The 20,857-nt window shown below is 36.8% G+C and overlaps 1 protein-coding gene across 4 annotated transcripts in view; it reads left to right on the top strand.

The window, feature by feature from the left end:
* TRPC6 (transient receptor potential cation channel subfamily C member 6) overlaps positions 1-20,857 on the top strand; it is a 117,291-nt gene that overhangs the window by 47,932 nt on the left and 48,502 nt on the right. For all 4 annotated transcript variants that reach the window (XM_022562056.3, XM_022562054.3, XM_022562057.3 and 1 more), the window contains exon 2: positions 19,597-20,371. In XM_022562056.3, coding sequence (XP_022417764.1) covers positions 19,597-20,371 — 775 coding nt within the window. The remainder of the gene's footprint in view (positions 1-19,596; positions 20,372-20,857) is intronic.

Genomic DNA, 20,857 nt, shown 5'->3' with positions numbered 1-20,857 from the left:
GTACTTCCTCTTTCTAGAACATTCTCTTCTCCCTTACTGCACCTGTACCTGGCTAATTCATTCTCGTTGTTTAGGTTTCACCTCAGATGTATTCATCCAAGCCAGAAATATTAGTGTCACCCTTCTCTCTTCCCTTTATCTTGTCCTTTCCATTTAATCAATCATCAAATCCTAAAAATTCTAAGACTAAGCATCTTTGCTGTGGATTATTTAAATTTTTTTCCTACTTATTAAAAAACCCCTGCAACGTTGGTATTCTTACTCCCCTGGTGAAACTGAAGCTAAGAGGGATTAAGTTACCAATTCAGGATCACACATTTAATAGGTCACAAACCTGGGATGCAAATCAAATTCCATCTGACTCCAAAGCCAAAATGCTCTACCACATTGCCTTTCCACTACTTTTCCAGACTAATGACCATTATGTCTTTATTCCAAAAATGTTATTACTTTGAGATGTTTAATTTCATTTTGTTTAATTGTTTCTTTCATGGTTATATAAAATCAGTGGCTAACAAAATTGGGCACTAGACTTTTACTTTATATTTCTAAGGGATAGAAAGTGAGCAATAATTGGGAAGTGAATGAAGCAGGTGTGTTCATTTTAAATCAAAGAAAAAGAAATTATTTAAAAAGTATTTCAGGCTGATGTCACTTCATATGTGGAATCTAACAAAGTTGAATACACAGAGGCATAGAGTGAAATGGAGGTTACCAGGGACAGGGAGCGGGGAGAAATGGGGAGATGTTGGTCAAAAGGTACAAAGTTGCAGTTATGTAAGATGAACAGGCTAGACATCTCATATACAGCATGATAATTATAGTTAATAATTCTGTATTGAATACGGAAAATTTGCTAAGAGAGTAATTTCAGGTCCCTTACCCTCACAAAAAAGGTAACTATGTGAATAAATGGATATGTTAATTAGCTTGACTGTAGTAATGATTTTGCTATGTATACATATATCAAATCATCATATTGTAAACCTTCAGTATAATCAATTTTTATTAAAAAATAAATAAATAATAATCAGGCAAAAATGTGATTATAGTTATGAATCTGCTATTAACAAATAAAAATTTTAAAAAATATTGCAAGTGAACTATAGGAAATTCTACCACCCACCCATAGATAACCATTGTTATCAAATTTTGCTGTATTTTATAAAGGTCATATTTATAACACTATACTCACATATCATACTTCTTGCTACTCACTGTTTTGGGAAATGGGGAATATTGAAATGAAAGACCCAGTCTTGAAATCAAAGCTCTTACAATATGGTAGAATTACTTTTTGACTTAAATATATTCAGATTTAAAGGATAAAAAAAGGTCTGACAGACACTGAAGTTCCCATCTCTTGGTAAATTCACCTGAGTCCCTTGATGAGCCCACAGTCCCAAATTTGTAAAAGTAAGACTACAGTAAAGATAAAAAGTAATACAAATGAGAGTCTACTTTTAGATTGGAGAAGTGCTAATGAACTGATTGGAGGCAGGCAGCTGGCTATCACTGAGTAATCTCACGTTGACTTTGGCAAGGACAGAGCCTGTCTAGCTTAGAGAGATAGCTTCCAAATTAGCCATTATAATTTTAGAACCACAAAGGAATACAGGGGCACAGAAGTGAGAGAGGAAAGAATGTTTTCCTCAAATTTTGACATGGGAGGGGCAGAAAATTTCACATGGAATCACTGTATCCACTTTTAATCTTTTAATAATCAGAAAAATTTTAAACAACTTTTTTTTCTATTTATATATACATGACAAATAATCGTTGCAAGCAGAGCAGAGTATTCGAGTAGTGATTAGATACATTTTTATGTCAAATGAATAGGTATGGTCTTTTTCAATTTGTTCTGTTTCAATTTCAGCCAGAGATAAGTATTTGTGAAGTGAACAACTGTCTAACCTAAGGGGAAATATGGAACGTTTGCTTTTCTACTCTCTACTGAAGATTGAAATTGGTTTTATCACAGAGTTAGTCTCCAAAGATTAGTGGAATCTATGTTTATTCCTGGTATTGTTGATTTAAAATATTTCAGAATAAAGACAAAAGAACAGAAAATTCCAGGTAATGGAAGACAAGGGCCACTGCCTAGCTTCCAGTCTTCTAATATATCTTACAAACAGTAAGGAACAAGAAAGGGTAAATAAAATTTCACAGAAACCATGCCCATGGTATAACTTGAAAACAGAGAATGATCAAACTTCAAAATAACAGTAATAAGAAAAAGGAAAAAAACCTACTAAATCCTAGTGCAAGATCTCATCTTCCTGACTCTCCTCCTTTACCCTGGCTTGCTTTGGTGCAAGCAAGGACAGACCAAGAAAAACTACATGGAAGAGAGAAGAAGAAGGCTAGTGAATACTCTCTCATTGATCTATAACTACTGTCAGAAATACTAAGCCAACCCTAAGTCTGAAAAATACTAAAAAAGGTGCCCTGGTAGATCAGAGCCTGAACTATAGGTAAAGGATTATAGGGAATGTATGGTTTCAAAGAGCATTCTTCAAAATGTGTACCATCTGTGGGAAAGGTAAAAATGATGTGAAAAGCCCCCTTTGGTTATTAGGTAGTGAAAGATAAAAGAAGTGAAAAAGAAGCTTCACTTCAAATTTCTGGTTATCTATTGTCTGTCCTGGAAGACAATAGATAACCAGAAATTTGGAGAATATACAATCTCATCTCCCACCACCAAAATAGCAACAATCCACTAACCTATCTGAGCTTTGAAATACTGACAGAGAGGGTGCAATTGAACTAGGAATCTTGTACAACAAAAAAAAGGAACAGAAAAAAGTTCCAGTTGTCCTGCATCCTTACCAAAACATGGTATGATCATTCTCTTTAATTTTAGCCATCCTAATAGGTATGCAATTGTATCTTATAAAGGTTATCATTTGCATTCCTTTAATGGCTAATAATATTGAGCATTTTTTCCTATGTTTATTTGTCACTGATATTTATTTTTGATGATTTCAAATCTGTCAAATCTTTGCTTATTTTTAAGTGGGTTCTTTGTTTTATTGGATTCTTTCTTGCCTTTTTAATTGAATTTTTATTATTGAATTTTGAAAGTTCTTTATATATTCTGGATGCAAGTCCTTTATTAGGTAGGTAATTTGCAAGCATTTTCTCCCAGTCAGTGGCTTTCCTTTTAATTCTCTTAACATTGTCTTTCAAAAAGTGAAAGTTCTTCATCTTGATGAAGACTAGTTTACCATTTTTTTAAAATTCATGTATCATTATTTTGGTATCATATCTAAAATCCTTTGCTATTCCAAGTTGTCAAATTTATAGGCATAAGGTAGTTCATAATATTCTCCTATTATCCTTTTAAATCTGTAGAATCTGTAATGATGTCACGTTTTTCATTCTTGACATTGATAATTTGTGTTTTCTATCTTTTTTTTTCTAATCTGCTAGAGCTTTATAGATTGCATTGATTTCGTAAAAAAAAAAAAACCCTCTATATAATGCTGTCACTGAAGCTACACCAAACAATTTCTTATAGGCAGTCAACCCAGGTTATATCTACTCATGATTTCATCCATTCAGCAGACATCTACTGAGAATTTACTAGGTGCATTGAGAATACATTAGGAAAAAGACCCTATACCTTTATAGAATCTACATTCTTGTGAGAGAGGCAGACAGTAAACAAGATAAATAATTAAAACATATAGATGTTGTGATATGTGGTAAGATGAAAAAAAGCAGGGAATGTTAGAGATTAGGATTTTACCTTTAAATAGTAGCCAGGTAAGGCCTCAATGAGAAGGTGAAGACCTGAAGAAACTGGGGGTGCGTACTCAGATACCAGGGGCAGAGTTTCCAGGCAGAGGGTAGAAGAAGTGCAAAAGCGCCAGCACACTTGGTACATAAAGGAAGAGCAAGGAGGTCAGTGTGGCTGGAGAAAAAGGATTGAGTGGGGTTGGGTTCCAATACAGGGTGGATACAGAGAACCAATACAAAGTCAGATTGTGCTGAGCCTTCCTTATAGGTCATAGTAAGGACTCTGCTTTTGTTTTGAGACCGGGAGCCTTTGTAGGGTTTTGAGATGAGAGTTGATACGATCTAACTAACATTTTTAAAGTATTACTTTGCTATGTGGTAAGAATAGTCTTTCTTGGATGGTGGTGATTGCAAAGAGGCACGGAAGCAGGATGGAAACTATAGCAATAATCTAGATGAAAAGGCCTGGGCTAGGATGGGAGCATAACACTGGGATTTTTTTTTTTTCTTGAGTAACTAGAAGATTGGAGTGCCATTAACTGAGATGGGGAACAAGATAAGAGAAGCAGTTTTGGAGAAAACATCATATTGTTGAATGTTTTCCCTCAGTTTTCACCTGATTTCAGGTTATTCTGCTTAGTCTGTATCCTCAAAGCTGTTGAAAATGAAGAAAAATATTCTACTTATTTAAAATAAAGAGAATCAAATTAGTATTAACTGTAATGGCCCTTAGAGATTGCTTTAAAAGCAAGAAAATAGAAGACCAGAGAGGAAAACTGATGCTTTTCTCTGAGTTGAATTGGTGGTAAACATCGGAGTGACCCAGTTGGCTCAGTGCCACAGTAACATCAATGAGTGAATTTATTCATGGATTGTATTACTACTCTGGGCTTCAGCAAAGAAATGAAGATTATAGACTCAGCCAACTCTTTGGCCTTTCCTGCTTTGACCTGGCCACAATCTATATGGGAATAAATTTAGCACCAGCTATGGAAATATCTGAGGAACAATAGTTGTTTGTTAAATTTGATCTTTATCATAAGAAAGTTCCTCTTAACAGGACCAGAAACTAATTTCCTTTAAATAACTAATTTATTTTAAGGTAATAGCATCTTGGAGTGAAAATGAGTCAACAGTTCAGGGTTATAAGAAGCTATTTAACATTGGGCAAGTTACTTTGGGCCTCAGTTTTCTCATATAGAAGGTAATTATATAATTTTTTAAAATAATTTATATATATTCCCTCTTACAGAAGAATTTAAGGCAGATACCTGAAAAGTGAGAAAGTTGAAAGAGACAATTTCTAAGTGCCGTTCTGATACTTTCAGTCTGTGATTCTACTATTATTGCCTTGGTAGGTAAAGTGAAAGTGATGCAGAAATGTATCCCATACATTCAGACATTTAAGTAACTTACATTCACTAAGTGACTGATGGCAATAATAATCATAGAATAGGATGCTTAGACTGTGACCCTTGGGCAGGGTTCTCAATTTTAAACGTTCTAGCAGAGCAATATAATGCAGTTAATAAAAAATGGTTTGAGTTATAACTATAGGAACTGAAGTTCATTATTACCATAAAAGAAGAATTATAAGTTAAGAATAGCTTCTCTGTAGAATCGTAGACCCTTATTTTTTGTTCACGTGATACCAAAGCCTCCAGAAGTTAGTCAGCTAGGTTTGCTTTGTGTTTTATCAAAGCAATGACTTCACTGGTTTCACTGAGTTTGTTTTTTCCTTTTCCCCTTACTTTAGAGAAGTCATATAACTTTTATAGCTCAAGTTGTCTTGAAAGTCCCATTTTAAATAGAAGCTCATTGACCATGCCTCTAAAAGTTGAATATAGCTGAAAATGGAGATAGACATATTCCATCCTTGGCTCAGCATAACTAGTAGCTTTACAGCTAGTACGGCTAGTCTCGCTATGTAACTTCCAGTGTAATTCAGTGTTTTGTTTTTGTGAAATTGGTTTTTAAAGATAAAGAGGAGATGAAGTGAAGACTTGGCTGATAACCTACATCTAGAAGACTTATGGAATAAGTAGGAAAAGGGCGAGCCCCTCTCCTTTCTGAGGTGATTTGCCTTGACCTACTCCTACAGAATAACTGTAGCAGAGTCACAAGCAGCAGAAGGCTGGCCAGATGCCTTGCCAAATGTCTGGCCAGATGCTACAGCTCTGGTGAGCCCCATGTTTCCTAGGACTCCAGGTGATCCGTCACTGCCTAACCTACAGGGGCCCTTGTCAACTGTCAGGGAAGCTGGAGCCAGACAGTGAACCACAGACTCTGCTCTTCTTGTCATATTGTAGGAGCCTTCCCCCAACAGTGTAACAGTGGCAATATTTCCTTTTCCTTATTCTTCCAGGTTTGTGCTAAGTACTTAAGTTTTCCAAACTCATCTATATTATTTAGGGCATACAAAGATGGAAAAGCTATAGCAATAAAGTTGAGAACATTTAACCCAAAAGCTAGGTGGTGGTGTAGTGGTCACTTGTTGGAGTTCAGGGGGAGATAGTACTAATTCAAAATGGGCACACAGAGGTTTCCAAAGTTATCAGTGATCTAATTCTTAGAGGACAGATGGGGGGCAGGGTTGGTAAATGGTGTTAATTTTATTATTAAACTTAAATCATAGCTCTTTTCAGCATGTATGTTTCACAGTAATAAAAATAAGATTTAAAAAATGAAATACAATATCTGCAAAGCTAAGTTTACAATCTTGCTTTACTATTTGTTACTAGTATGAACTCAAGGAGTGTTCTATAGATCATAACTAGTTCTAGGTACTGTAGAGAATTCATAAACATTTTCTTAAGGTACTCAGTCTTAGCTTTTTTTTTTCAGCTGTATAAAAAATATAACAACAACAGAAACAACACTTTTCCCTATGCATACCACTTCTGATCCCTATTGATCACCGAACATTTCTTCATGTGTAAAGTGGAAGTAACAAAGCCAGCTTTACCAACTTCAGTGAAAATTAAATAAAATAACATCTATAAAGTGACTGACACATAATAAACCCCAGTAGTTTTTGGTTCTCATCCTCCCAGTTCTAGTCAAATTAATATAAAATATATGTTCATGAGTGTTTTTCCAATAATTGTATTTATATTATTTTGTTTTTTGTTGAGAGATAATTGACATAACATTGTATTAATTTTAGCTGTACAACTTAATGATTTGACATTCGTATGTATTGCAAAATAATCACCACAATAAGTTTAGTTAACATCCATCACCACATATAGTTACAGATATTTTTTTCTTGTGATGATATTTTTTTTGTGGTACGTGGGCCTCTCACTGTTGTGGCCTCTCCCGTTGCGGAGCACAGACTCCGGACGCACAGGCTCCGCGGCATGTGGGATCCTCCCGGACCGGGGCACAAACCCGTGTCCCCTGCATGGGCAGGCGGACTCTCAACCACTGCACCACCAGGGAAGCCCGATGATAACTCTTAAGATCCACTCCCTTAGCAACTTTCAGTTATCTTATAACTGGTAGTTTGTACCTTTGGCCCCCTTCACCCATTTTGACCCCACTCCCTACCCCCTGCCTCTGGCAAACACCCATCTGTTCTCTGTGTCTATGAGCTCAGGTTTTTTGTTGTTTTGTTTTGCTTTGTTTAGATGCCACATATAAGTGAGATTGTACAGTGTTTTGTTTTTTTTTTTCCTCTGACTTATTTTACTTAGCATAACGCCCTTGGTGCCCACCCATGTTGTTGCAAATAGCAGGGTTTCCTTTTTTTTTTTAACAGCTGAATAATGTTTCATTGTATATATATATACATCACATTTTATTTATCCATTCATCCACCTATGGACACTAAAGTTGTTCCCATGTCTTGGCTGTTGTAAATAATGTTGCAATGAACATGGGGGGACGCAGATATCTTTTTGAAATAGTGATTTCATTTTCTTTGAATACATACCCAAATGGGATTACTGAATCATATGGTTGTTCTATTTTTAATTTTTTGAGGAACTTCCATACTGTTTTCCATAGCAGCTGCACCAATTTACATTCCTACCAACATTGCACATGTGTTTTAATTTTATTTATATAAATTTTATAAAATTTTATTTATAAAGCTAGAAAAATTATAGTAACTATATAGTGAACTTACAACTTTACTTGACACAATTGGCATGCTCAAAATCAAACTCTACCGAATTGCCATGTTTCATTCTCACTGAGGGTGGACAAGTATATTTGAATTTATTACAAGTAAAAATTATTTTAAAATACAGTAGAATAATAATAAAAATTAAGACTATTTATTGAGCACTTATTATTATCAAGTAGTAAATGCTTTACATTATCTTTACCTCAATGAGAATAATAAGTACAAACTACATAAGATTGTTAAGCTTCCTTAAGACTTGCAGAGCACTTAGTATTATGCAAGGGCTATAACTGATATTTCCAAATAAAATACATACAATATTATAATCCTCCCACAAATCCTGTGAAATAGGGTCATTATTATCCTTATTTTGGAGGAAGCCAGGGAATCAAAAAATGGGCACATCAGAACCTGAATCCATGTCAGGTTACTCAAGCATTTGTGCTTTAAACCACTGTGAATCTGAAGCATTTGATGAAAATTTACTAATTTGGTCACAGGATGAGGAAAAAAATGTGTAGCTTTACAAAGTCTGACGTTGCTATACTAGGAATGGTATAAAGGACAAAGTTATATAGATTAGTTTTGAAAGTCATTGAGGCAACATTTACTATTTATGATGATTTCTAACACTTTGCCCTATATTTCAAAGGAACCAGCCTATTTAAAAGGGAGCATTGTGGATTATTGGAAGATCTTAGTTGTATCAAGTGAGTATATAAAAATTGGTTGATTTAGCCTTGTGACCATTCTAATATTCAGACATAAAATTATTTTATCCCACAGATTCATGAGCTAAAACCTGATGTGTTGTTAATTAGATTACATCCTTCTGGGTAGGAGAAATCCTAAATGAATACACTGTCATTTTGTAGGAAGTGAAGCAGATGTGGTTACACCTACAGAGTAGTCTGTCTACCTTCCCCTCAACTGCCTGAATGATGCAGGGACATTATGCAGAGTCACCCTTACTTGGTAAATAAAGGATACACTTTTCAAAATTTGACTCTCTGACAGCACAGGAAGCTTGTGTAGTATGGTTGTTGTACATTTGGTCATTGATGATAAATGATATTCTAATTGTATAGTAAAAAATAAGTTCTTGATATGGAATAAAATGGGTTGGGAAACTCCTAAAAATGTGACAAAACAGAATGCTCTCCATTAATTTTTCTTTTCATCCTTTTTTCTTTCTATTACTTATTCATTCACTTGTAGATTCATAGACATTTTGTGCCTGGCTTGTGCTTGGCACTAGAAATTGAAGATGGATTTGGGTTTTAAGAGCACATGTAAGGGGGACTTCCCTGGCAGCCCAGTGGTTAAGACTTCACCTTCCAATGCAGGGGGTGCGAGTTCGATCCCTGGTTGGGGAACTAAGATCCCATATGCCTCACAGCCAAGAAACCAAAACGTAAAACAGAAGCAATATTGTACGAATTCAATAAAGACTTTAAAAATGGTCCACATCAAAAAAATCTTAAAAAAAAAAAAAAGAGCTCGTGTATACAAGAAGGGTAAGGGAAATACACAATCAAGGGATGAAGAAAAAAGAATAGAACATAGTTTAAGAACAGTGTGAGCAAGAATGAAGTACAGAATATTTTAAAGATTAAACAAAAAAAAACTCAGGCAATGAAAATGGCTTGTTAGCCATGTTTACATACAGAGCAAGGAGAAAAACAAGGAATGGTCAATCTGTTATTTTAGGCACATGGTACAAATTTAAGAGATTGCATTGGGGAAAGGAAAGCCATTTAATGACTACTTACCTTCCACCTTGTTTATTAAACAGAACATCTTCAAACTGGAAAGCTTTGAACAATTATAGTTAAGAAGGGTTTGAAGTCCATAAGAGATGAGGCATCGAATTGCCTTAAGCTGAATGTCATGAGTCACCAATTTCATAGTAACCCTGCAAAGTAACTACTATTCCCCAACCCCCCCATCCACCCATTTAATAGCTAAGGAATCTGATGCTCAGAGAGATGATACAGCTAGTAAGTGACAGAGTCCAGATTCCCAACAAAGTCCTTCTTTCTTCAAAGCAATGTTCTTCCCAGTATTTGGCATAGCTCCCCAGAGTTGCCTCAAGTCCAGATCCCTAAAGACTCAGTTCTCAGCAACCATAAATTTGTTCTTAATTTTCCTAAACTTGTGAACTTGAATTATGTAGGCTCCAAATGCCTCAGAACAAAACCCCTCGAGCTGGAGACCCAATAGTTGAGTTCTGAAGCTTGAATCTCCTAAAATGGAATCCTTAGCTCGTTGGGAGTTACCTAAATTTTCACCTTTCTGCCCTAAGGTATAAATGCTATGTGTTGAACTGAGATCAACAATGGAACCCAGACCTCAGCTTCTAAACCCTGAGCCCTCAATCTTCAGTTAACCTGAGCCAGGAATAAGAAGTCCCTTGGGGGAGGGAACTCCTGTACATTCCCACCATAATGGACATCTTTCCATTTTCTCTAGACTACTGACTTATACAAACAAGTATGGTTCTCTTTGCCTGGAGTGTTTTTCTCCCATCCCTTCTGCTAACTTTTCCTTCTTTCTTACAAGAAGGGAAATGTCTTCAGAAGGCTTTCCCTGACCAACAGGTTGAGTTGAAAACTCCTTGTTATTCATTTATATGGCACATTATACCTTTTCTTTAATAACATGCATCACGCCCTAATCTTCTGTTTACTTTTCTCTTTTTTCTGCCATGCCTTAAGTGTCTTTCCTTGCTGTGTCCCCCATGTGCCTAGCATAGTGCCTGGAAGCGCAAATATTTGAACTGATGAGTGAGTGAACTGTTAAGATCCTGATGGTGGATGTGAGGTGTGATAGTGGTATCTAAAATTGTGCTGAATCAGCAGCAAAGAAAGGCATTCCATAATTTTGTTTTCTAAATAAATTAAACTATGTGCTGCATCCTTTAGTCATCTTTCTCTATAGTTGTACTCTCTTATACATTCCAGGTGCATATAGACTTAAACCCACATTGTGAGTGGCTGGATTTAGCCCCGGAGGTAGAGATTGAGAGCATGTTCCAGATCTATTATTGCAGTCTAGCACTGTTATCTCCAGCAGTCAGCAGCTTCAGCCTGTGCTGAACACACAATCTAAACAATTCTGAATGTTTCTATATCACATTACCCACTTTCTCACCCTCAGAATCAGAGTTGTTCCTCCTAAGCCTAAATTGGATGGACGATTCTTAGTTAAAGGCTCATTTTTTAAAATAATGGACTGCCTGAAATTGAATGTGGGTATCTTTCCTGACAGATAGCTTATAGAGGGAAAATTAAGCTCAGAAAGGTGAGAACTGGTGATGCATCAGTGACTCATAATAAAAAATTAAACACATCATTTTCTCTATGCATATGTTTTCATCAGTGATTTCTGAAGGATATAATCATGGCAAAGTCAAATTCACCTAGAGAGCATGTGTTGGGTGTTGTTGGCTTCGCTCTCATGGTCCACTCTCCACCCTTTGCACACTCTCCTCCGCCTGGCAGGTTGGCATCAATGCAGACTGTGTAGACGGTACCAATGGGCTCCTTTGTCCCCAGCCCTTGGGTTGGGTACAGCCCATGGGAGAGCCCCTCCATCATATCAGAGGGCAGGAGAGTGAGGCCAGGGTATCAATTCCACTGGCTCTCTCCTGGTGGGTTGGCTGTTACCCTCAACCAAAGGTCAGAAATGCTGTCAAGTGGCCCTTGCCTTACAGTTACCCTGTTTAACTGCTTGTAACTTCTTCTTCCTTTTGCCCCTTCAGGCTGAAGCATACACTGTCCTAGACCGGGTACTGTAGGGCACCATGCTGGATTTCACAAACTCCTGCCAACACATTCCTAGAGTCTCTTCATTAAAGTCGTCAGATTGCCTAATTTAGGTATTCTGTCTTTTTCCTGCCTGGAATCTGTCTTATACAGAAGTTATTGTTGAACAGGATAATATGCTTGTGTAATACACAGGACTATGATGGCTGCTGATAATAGAAGCAAAAGGTTTAAACCTGTTTCTTTGATGAGATAATTGGGGTATATCTTGCTTGTATTAGACATAAACTTTTTTATATTTCCAAGAGCACTCTGTCAAAATAGATCAAAATAAATGCATGTGCCCAGAGATCTACAAAAGAGCATTTCAAAGAAGGATGACATGACACATGAAATAAACCACAAGCTGAAGGCTGAAAAGAAACAATGACATTTCAGACTTAGTTGTTTTACAAAAAGTAAAGTTTCTATAACTGTTCCATTATTTACTCATGTTTTCATTTTCTCATATAGTTTGGTTTCTACTTTGTACAAGTGAGATGCCAACTGGTGATAAAAATAAACAAACAAAAAATATATAACATGCACAAGACATTTTTCAGTCACACTTTTGCTGGCTCCCAACTGAAAGTGACAGACAGTTCAGGTTTCTATCGTTTTGCTTCTCAAAGTTATAAGCCAGTGTTGTGATGTAGTGTGACTGATCAAATAGAACGTTAGTATTTGATGAAATGAGAGGAGTCCATGGGGAAAATCGAAGCTAACTGAATCAAAATAAAGAACTGTTACTTTGAAAAATATCTGGAGGTTAAAGGGATTTGGTAATGCATTGTGAAGATGGGTGGTTATGCTCTATGCGCAGTGTCAAGGATAGACAGAGCAATAGAGGTGAGAGAATATTAGTTTTACCTTTAAGGACAAGAAAATCTCCACTTCTGGATCAAAGACAAGTCACAAGGATGCCATTTTAAAAATATGCCTTTCAATTTTCTTCATTCACTATTGAGCTTGATGCTTATTTGAAATGAATGCAAACTATTTTATGTACTCCAGGACACATTGTGGTTAAACCTTCATGTTGTGTTCCTTTTTTTTTTTTTTTTTGTAGGGTTGTATATCATGGTGATGTGCTATTGGCTTAATAGAGGGCAAACAGGCTTTGATTTTTTTTTTTTTTTTTTTTTGCGGTATGTGGGCCTCTCACTGTTGTGGCCTTTCCCGTTGCAGAGCACAGGCTCCGGACGCGCAGGCTCAGAGGCCATGGCTTACGGGCCCAGCCACTCCGCGGCATGTGGGATTTTCCCGGACCGGGGCACGAACCCATGTCCCCTGCATCGGCAGGCGGACTCTCAACCACTGCGCCACCAGGGAAGCCCAGTCTTTGATTTTTATTCCTTTGACAAGAGGGACTCATGCATTTGAAGTTATGTACAGAGCACTTGCAGTGTGCCTTTCTACTAAGTGCTGGGAATCCAGTGGTGAATAAGACAAAGTAGTCCTTGCTCTCGTGGGAGAAAGGAAAACCACTCTGATTGTTTACTGCTCCCTCAACCCCAGAGAAAGGACCAGGAATGTGTGGCTAGAGATTAAGTAGAGTAAAAACAGTCTCATTGTTATAAAATTAGAATAAAATTACTTTTATCATTTATCCTCCTAAAGTAGTATGCAAAATTGCTAGTTGTGTTTGTTGTTAATCTCTAAATATCTACGTCTAATTTTTCCCATGGATAATTGTGCATGTAATTTTTCCCATGGATAATTGTGCATGTAATAAAATATACATTCTAGAATTTTCTTAATTTTCACCTTCCTAGGATACATCTAAAAGTCTACTCCTGTGGCTCTTCCATGCTGCCTGGAATAGTTACATGCCATTTATGTTTCAACACTTCTGCTTTAGTAGAATTGTGCTTTATTTAAATATTTCAAGGATTTTTGAAGCAAAAAATAAAAGTGAAGCTAGATACTTAATATAGAGCTTAGTTTGTATAGGAGCAGTTCTATTTGATAAAAGTGCATCATATTTGAACAGGATGTAGAGGAAATTACTGCACGTGCTCTGGCCTCAAGCACACAGTCCATTTGACTCAAAAGCTAATTCACATTGCTGGCACTTTCAGTAGAGATGGATTATTCCACCTCTCACTATCTGGGGCAACAGGCACTATTCTGCCAGCAAAAAGAATAAGGAAAATGAGGTATGTAAAAACTTGTTTTCATGACCTAATCAATATTTGAGTACCATGGGGGCAGTGGCTAGATACATTCTTCCTAGAACTGGTATTTATGTACTGTGATAAAGCAAGTTACAAAAATACAGTCATGAATATGTAGGTTACTGAACATTCAGCCATGCTAAATATAGCCAAAAGGATGAAGAAAACAATCTTAATAAATATTTTTCTTAAATAGAAGAGCCCACTTTGCAAAAGTGTGCCCTTTAACTGGAACGAAAATGTGTCTTTTGTTGACATAGTGCTTTGAGCTATTGTTCCTCTTTCTAGTAGACAATTTTTCTAGGTTACATTTGCAATTAATGTACAATTCTATAATATAACCTTATAAAATCCATTCTATAATCTGGCAACATCTAGTATCTTTCTTGAAAGGCTTCAAATGTTTGTCATTTAAAAAGCTGTTTTACACATTTTGCTTTTGCGTTTCAACAAGGATTAAGCAGCACCACTTATGACAAAATACTATACATGAAGCCTTTTGTTGCTTCTTTAGACTGCAGTTGGGAATGATAAGGAGACAGTAAAGGATGCATTTTGTCAACGTGCAAGCACTTTCCCTTTATCTCACTACCCATGCAAGGAGTACTGCCTTCATTGTACATTTAAGAGTTTTCTTCCTAAAACAATCTTAAACACCTCTGTAAACATTCTTTATCTGGCTTTCTCATTGACAGAGTGCTAAAGAGATGATGATGATCCAGGCCTTTTAATAAAAACATATCTGAAATTTATGTAGCTGCAAATGATTAAAATTTGTGATAGAGACAGGAAAAGATTTGAAACTGAAGAAAACATTTTCCCTGGAAATGTCTTTCCTGTTCTTCAAAAGGATGGAAGTTATAGGTATGAAAGCCATAATAGTTTAGAAGGAAATAGGATATATCCTTAGGATTAGTGCCTTGCCAGTATAGAACTTGCCATTATTCAAATTAATAACATTAAAATCATAAATCATTATTTTAAAAGTTTAGAATTAAAAAATGTCACAACTCAGGCTTATTCTACCTCAATGTAAATTTAGAGGTGTTATATGAACAAATAAAACTTTGGAAACTAGGTTAAAAATTGAGATATGAGGGGCTTCCCTGGTGGCGCAGTGGTTGAGAGTCCACCTGCTGATGCAGGGGACACGGGTTCGTGCCCCGGTCCGGGAGGATCCCACATGCCGCGGAGCAGCTGGGCCCATGAGCCATGGCCGCTGAGCCTGTGCGTCCAGAGCCTGTGCTCCACAACTGGAGAGGCCACAACAGTGAGAGGCCCGCGTACCAAAAAAAAAAAACAAAAAAAACAACAACAAAAAATTGAAATATGAGTGAAGTTGCTAATCATAATTTTTCTTTCGATAAAAAGACAAAAACCACTTATATCAATTACCATCACAGTCCTTGGCTTTTCGTGGGTTTTCTAATTGAATAACAGCTGAAAAATTATAAAGTCAGTGTCCTTCTTCATATAAACGCATATTCCTATGGCTGTAAAAATGATGAAATCCAAATTTAAGTGCTTTCCACATTCATAATTTCAATTGACCCTAGAACTAATCCTATAAATTAGGCTGGTATAATTATTTCTTTCAATCTTATGGGGAAAAACAGAACAAAAAAGAGGCTTGATCCTTCGTCTTTTGGTACTTGGCATTATTTTGTGTCCTTTTTTTTTAGTTACAGTACTTTCATCTCTTTTATAAATCCCCTGATCCTAGCTCTTTTCTCCTTTAATTTTACAGGTTTTCATTTTCAAAGCATTAACCATGTTCAACAGATACCTCCCCTCCCCCTAATCTTTGAACTTCCTCTTGTCTACAACAGAAACTATGGAAAGTAATTTATACAGAAGACAAGAGAGGAAGTGAAAGGCTAACGAGGTTATTAGAAGTCAGAAAAGTGACTGAAAAAGGGAAGAAGGTTCAGAATTTCAGAAGGAAATGATGGATGGTTGCTCATGCAACAAATCTTGGTGACTTCTTATCTCTTTCACTTCATCCATCCTGTTAACTCAGAAATAATGCTGCTTTTCTAGAAACTCACTTCTACGTCAAGAGTCACCTTTTGCCAAAATCATTAGACGCTGGCTGATTCTTGTAGGAGAAAATTACATTCTCTTTGTAAAGACATTGGAAATAATATTTTTTTTTTAATGGAAAAGAATATCTCCTAAGGATCACTAGTTATTTGAGGAAAAACTTTATTTATTTATTTATTTATTTATTTTTTGCGATACGCGGGCCTCTCACTGTTGTGGCCTCTCCCGTTGCAGAGCACAGGCTCCGGACGCGCAGGCTCAGCGGCCATGGCTCACGGGCTCAGCCGCTCCACGGCAGGTGGGATCTTCCCAGACTGGGGCACGAACCCGTCTCCCCTGCATCGGCAGGCAGACTCTCAACCACTGCGCCACCAGGGAAGCCCTGAGGAATAACTTTAATATAAAGTATTAAACAAACATAAAAAATGTAAAATATAAAAACAAACATAAGAAAAGTGACTTAGGAATAAATTCTCTGAAGTGTTCTGATCTGTGTTAGAGTTTTTATCACTGATGTCCCCAGAATTAGATAAGATACTGTGTCTTTGAAAGCAGAAAAGATCTTATAAACAGAAACATTTGAAGAATAAAAGATGTTCTTAAAAATTAAAAATGTAATAGCAGAAAAAAATTTTCAAAAGATATTAGAGGATAAAGTTGAAGAAATATTTCAGAGTACAATGAAAAAAGATAAACCATTGGAAAATAGAAGAGAAAAGATAAAAAAGTAAAAGGATATTCCAGAATGTCCAACATCTAAAACAAAGGAGTTCCAGAAACAAAGAACACTGTAAGCAAGGATCAAAACTATCAGAGAAATAAATCAAAAATATTCTTCAGAAAAGAAGGACATGTTTTTCCACATTAAAAGGTTTACTGAGTGCCTAGAACTATAGAGGAAAAGAGATTCCCTTCAATAACAAAGATCATGTAATTGTAGGGCACCAGAGAGAAAGAGAATTTCTAGAATCATACTCCTTGATAACAACTAACAAAAACTAGAATCTAACAGAACCAGACTTTCAAAATTATTGTCATCCTAGAATTCTCTACCCAGCCAAGCTACCAATTAAGTTTGGAGGTAAGACAAAGTCATTTTTAGACATGCAACATTTCAAGGAATTTATTTCCTATGCCTGCTTTCTCAGTCAGCTCCTGGAGGATGTGCTCCATCCTCCAGGGAGTAAACTAAAAAAGAGGAAGATCTGGGATACAGACAGTAAGGAACCCAACACAAGAGCAAAGCAAACAGAATCCTTGGAATGATGCTAAAAGGAAGATTCAAAGACAACAAATATTCACCAAGTCTAGATAGCAACTGGTCCAGATGAGCAGATCAGAAGGTGACAGGGAGATTCTTCAAGAAGCTAAAATTGAAAAAAAACACATAGTATGTTGAATGTATTAAAAGAAGATTTATACTGAAGATTAGTTTTGTTGAATTTCATAAATACATAGAACATTAAGCATATGAATACAGAAAGACTGGGTTGCAGGACACAGGGAAGCTGTACCAGAAAAGACACCACAGTATAGTATATACTACTTGTCATAGCTATAGCTAGCACCTGCATTGTCATAATGTAAATAGCTACCTAACAAAAGTTATGATATAACTATACTGGAATGATAAGAGACCATGAAGCATGTGTGTGTGTGTGTGTGTGTGTGTGTGTGTGTGTGTATGAGAGAGAGAGAGAGAGAGAAGGATGTGAAGGTAAGGTGGGAGATTGTGAAAGTGAGCTAAATACTCAACTTTCATAATGGGAAGTCTGTATGTAGATAATACCAAATCTGAAAAAGCAAGAAATAGCAATATTATGAAGTTATATGGATGTAAGGATTTAAATTATAAAATAACCAGCTAAAATAGTTGAAATGTATTTCCTCTGGGGATCAGGATATGGAGAAGGTGAAGAATAAAGGACTGCTGTTTTTTGTAACAAGGTTTTAGAGTCTGTAAACATGCACATGCATAACTTGGGTACAATTTAAAATGGAATCGGAAACAAAGCAATAGCTATAGAAAGCAAAATAGATATATAAATCATTCTCTTATTACTTAATAAAAGCTATGGATACATTATCTAAAGATCTATCTTAAAAATTACTAGTATTATAGCATATGTTTGGCTATGGCCCTTAATGTCATTTTTTAAAAAATTACGTAGTTGTCAGTAAAACATCAGCCTGGTTAGTTTTGAAGAGGCCATGGCTGGCTAAAGGGTTCACTGCTGAACGAAAGTCTATGAAAAAGTTTTGTGAATATGGCAGCAGACTCTTGAAGCTCCTTGGAGAGCCACAAACTATTTCTGAGTTGCTGACATTTTGCTAACTTCTTTGGGCATCACACTGCCATTGTCAACATTGCCTGGAGCTTTGGTATAAAGATGGATAAGTGTTAGTATGGAAAGAAAATTAGTTTCTCTTAGCCTGGCCACATCGGAGGGGAAGATGGCTTATGGGGTCTTTGGATCTATTTAAATTCTCTTTATATGGGGAAGTTTGTGATTGTCTTTGAAGAGGGATGGCTTTTAGAACATTTATAAAGAGAAGAAGCATCTATGACATTAATCATCAATCACACCTTTCTTCTTCTTTTCAGGCTCCCCTTTAACCTGGCTCTTCTGTATTCTGCAGGAACTTGTCCTCTTTGGGTTTCCAGTTAGTGATAGTGACAAAGCTTCAGCCCTTCAAACTCAAAAACACCTTAAGACATAAAGTTATGAATCACTAGGGAAAAAAATCCTCATTGTAGCATTTCAATCAGAGGAGGAATCACTGTTTCTTATCACAGAGCGAAAGCTGACATTGTAGGCTGGCCTCCTCTTTGACCACGGTCTCCATCACAGACTCATTCCTTCCCACTTAGACCTGGATCACAACTTTCTCAAGTTACCAGTGATTTTTAGAACAATGCCTAACAGAGTCCAATCCATTAATTGTCCCTGTAAATGAAACCTATGCTGTGGCAGTTGATCCCTCTGCTGGAGAAAGCTCTCTACCTATACCTGACCTCATCACACTCTCCCCAAACACACTGTCACCTGACTCCTGCTATCCTTCCATTTTCAGCATGTCACTTTCTCCCAGAAGGTAGGTTAGATGCCCCTGCTATAAGTTTATCATGACAATTAAACAGCTGATAACAAGGTAATGTGCTAATTGCCCATTTCTCCTTTTGAACTACAAGATTTTTAAGGACAGAAAGGTTTCTTTTTTTTTTTTTTCACCATTGCTTTTTTCCAGACCTTATATAATGCCTGGCCCTGGCATAGGAGGAACTCAATAAATATATGTTGACTTGAATGGATTTGCTATTTTCCTACTTATTTTGTATATTTTTACACTCCATGTCATAACAGTGACATTTTGGGTCTTTCTTATATCTATAATATCTGCGATTGAAAAACACACATTAATCTCTGTGTGCATGGCACAGAGAGATTATGGGAATTGCCAGAATCTCCACCCCAAATTAAAATGTCAAAATCTGCAAAGTGCTTGGCTTTCTAAAAAGAGGAGTTCTTGAAATCCATTAACAAATAAATGCATCTTCATTTGTATTATAGTTGGTCTAGAGATGATGAGACAACATCTAATATACTTGAGGATTGCATTAGATGAATGGTAGGTCATTTTACACACTAAGATGCTCTTAATATGATTTGTTCACAATCTTTCTATTTTATTACAGCCGGGGCACCGACAATAGACTGACCCACCGGCGGCAGACAGTTCTTCGTGAGAAGGGGAGAAGGTTAGCTAACCGAGGACCAGCATACATGTTTAATGATCACTCAACAAACCTATCTATTGAGGAGGAACGCTTTTTAGATGCAGCTGAATATGGCAACATCCCAGTGGTAAGGAAGATGTTAGAAGAATGCCTCTCACTCAATGTTAACTGTGTGGATTACATGGGCCAGAATGCCCTGCAGCTGGCAGTGGCCAATGAACATCTGGAAATTACAGAACTTCTTCTCAAGAAAGAAAATCTGTCTCGTGTTGGGGATGCCTTACTTTTAGCTATTAGTAAAGGTTATGTTCGGATTGTGGAAGCCATTCTCAGTCATCCAGCTTTTGCTGAAGGCAAGCGGTTAGCAACCAGCCCCAGTCAGTCTGAACTCCAGCAAGATGATTTTTATGCCTATGATGAAGACGGAACACGGTTCTCCCATGATGTGACTCCAATCGTTCTGGCTGCCCACTGCCAGGAATATGAAATTGTGCACACTCTCTTGCGGAAGGGTGCTCGGATTGAACGGCCTCATGACTATTTCTGCAAGTGCAGCGAATGCAACCAGAAACAGAAGCATGACTCCTTCAGCCATTCCAGATCTAGAATTAATGCCTACAAAGGCCTGGCAAGCCCAGCTTACCTGTCATTGTCTAGTGAAGATCCAGTCATGACAGCTTTAGAGCTTAGCAATGAGCTGGCAGTGCTGGCCAACATTGAGAAAGAGTTCAAGGTAGGTCTTTAAGAGTCGAAGTCAAGGTATATTTACAAGCTTCCACTATGTACTCACACCCTGTTAGGTATCGTAGACAGTAGGCAATTTTACAAGCTCATTATTATATAGAGTAAAAGTTGTGATCACTACCATTTGGAGATGATCTACTATATACTAGACATTTTGCATTTATTATGTCTAATTCTTATCACAACCTTGAGAAGATCTTAGTTCCTTTTCAGATGCAGAAATGGAGGCATAGAAAGGTTAAGTAAGGCCCAAGATCCACAACTGGTAAAATGACAGAGCTGGGATCAGAATCCATGGATGCTGATCTCTAAAACCCAGATTCTGTCTCCTGTAAAACACTGTTTCTATATTCAGAGCATGGTGATAGCTGCTGTTGAGGTCAGAAAGATGAATATGATAAAGGAAGTCGTAGTTTGACTTGAGAGACAGATGCATGCATGCATAAATATGGTATAAAGAGAAATGAAACTACTA

Source organism: Delphinapterus leucas, chromosome 7, assembly GCF_059928025.1.
Source record: "Delphinapterus leucas isolate spDelLeu-1000000601 "Yukka" chromosome 7, BTC_Dleu_Yukka2, whole genome shotgun sequence".
NCBI lineage: Eukaryota > Metazoa > Chordata > Mammalia > Artiodactyla > Monodontidae > Delphinapterus > Delphinapterus leucas.
The sequence above is the reverse complement of the archived record's forward strand: the minus strand, read 5'-3'. Positions and strand labels throughout refer to the sequence as shown.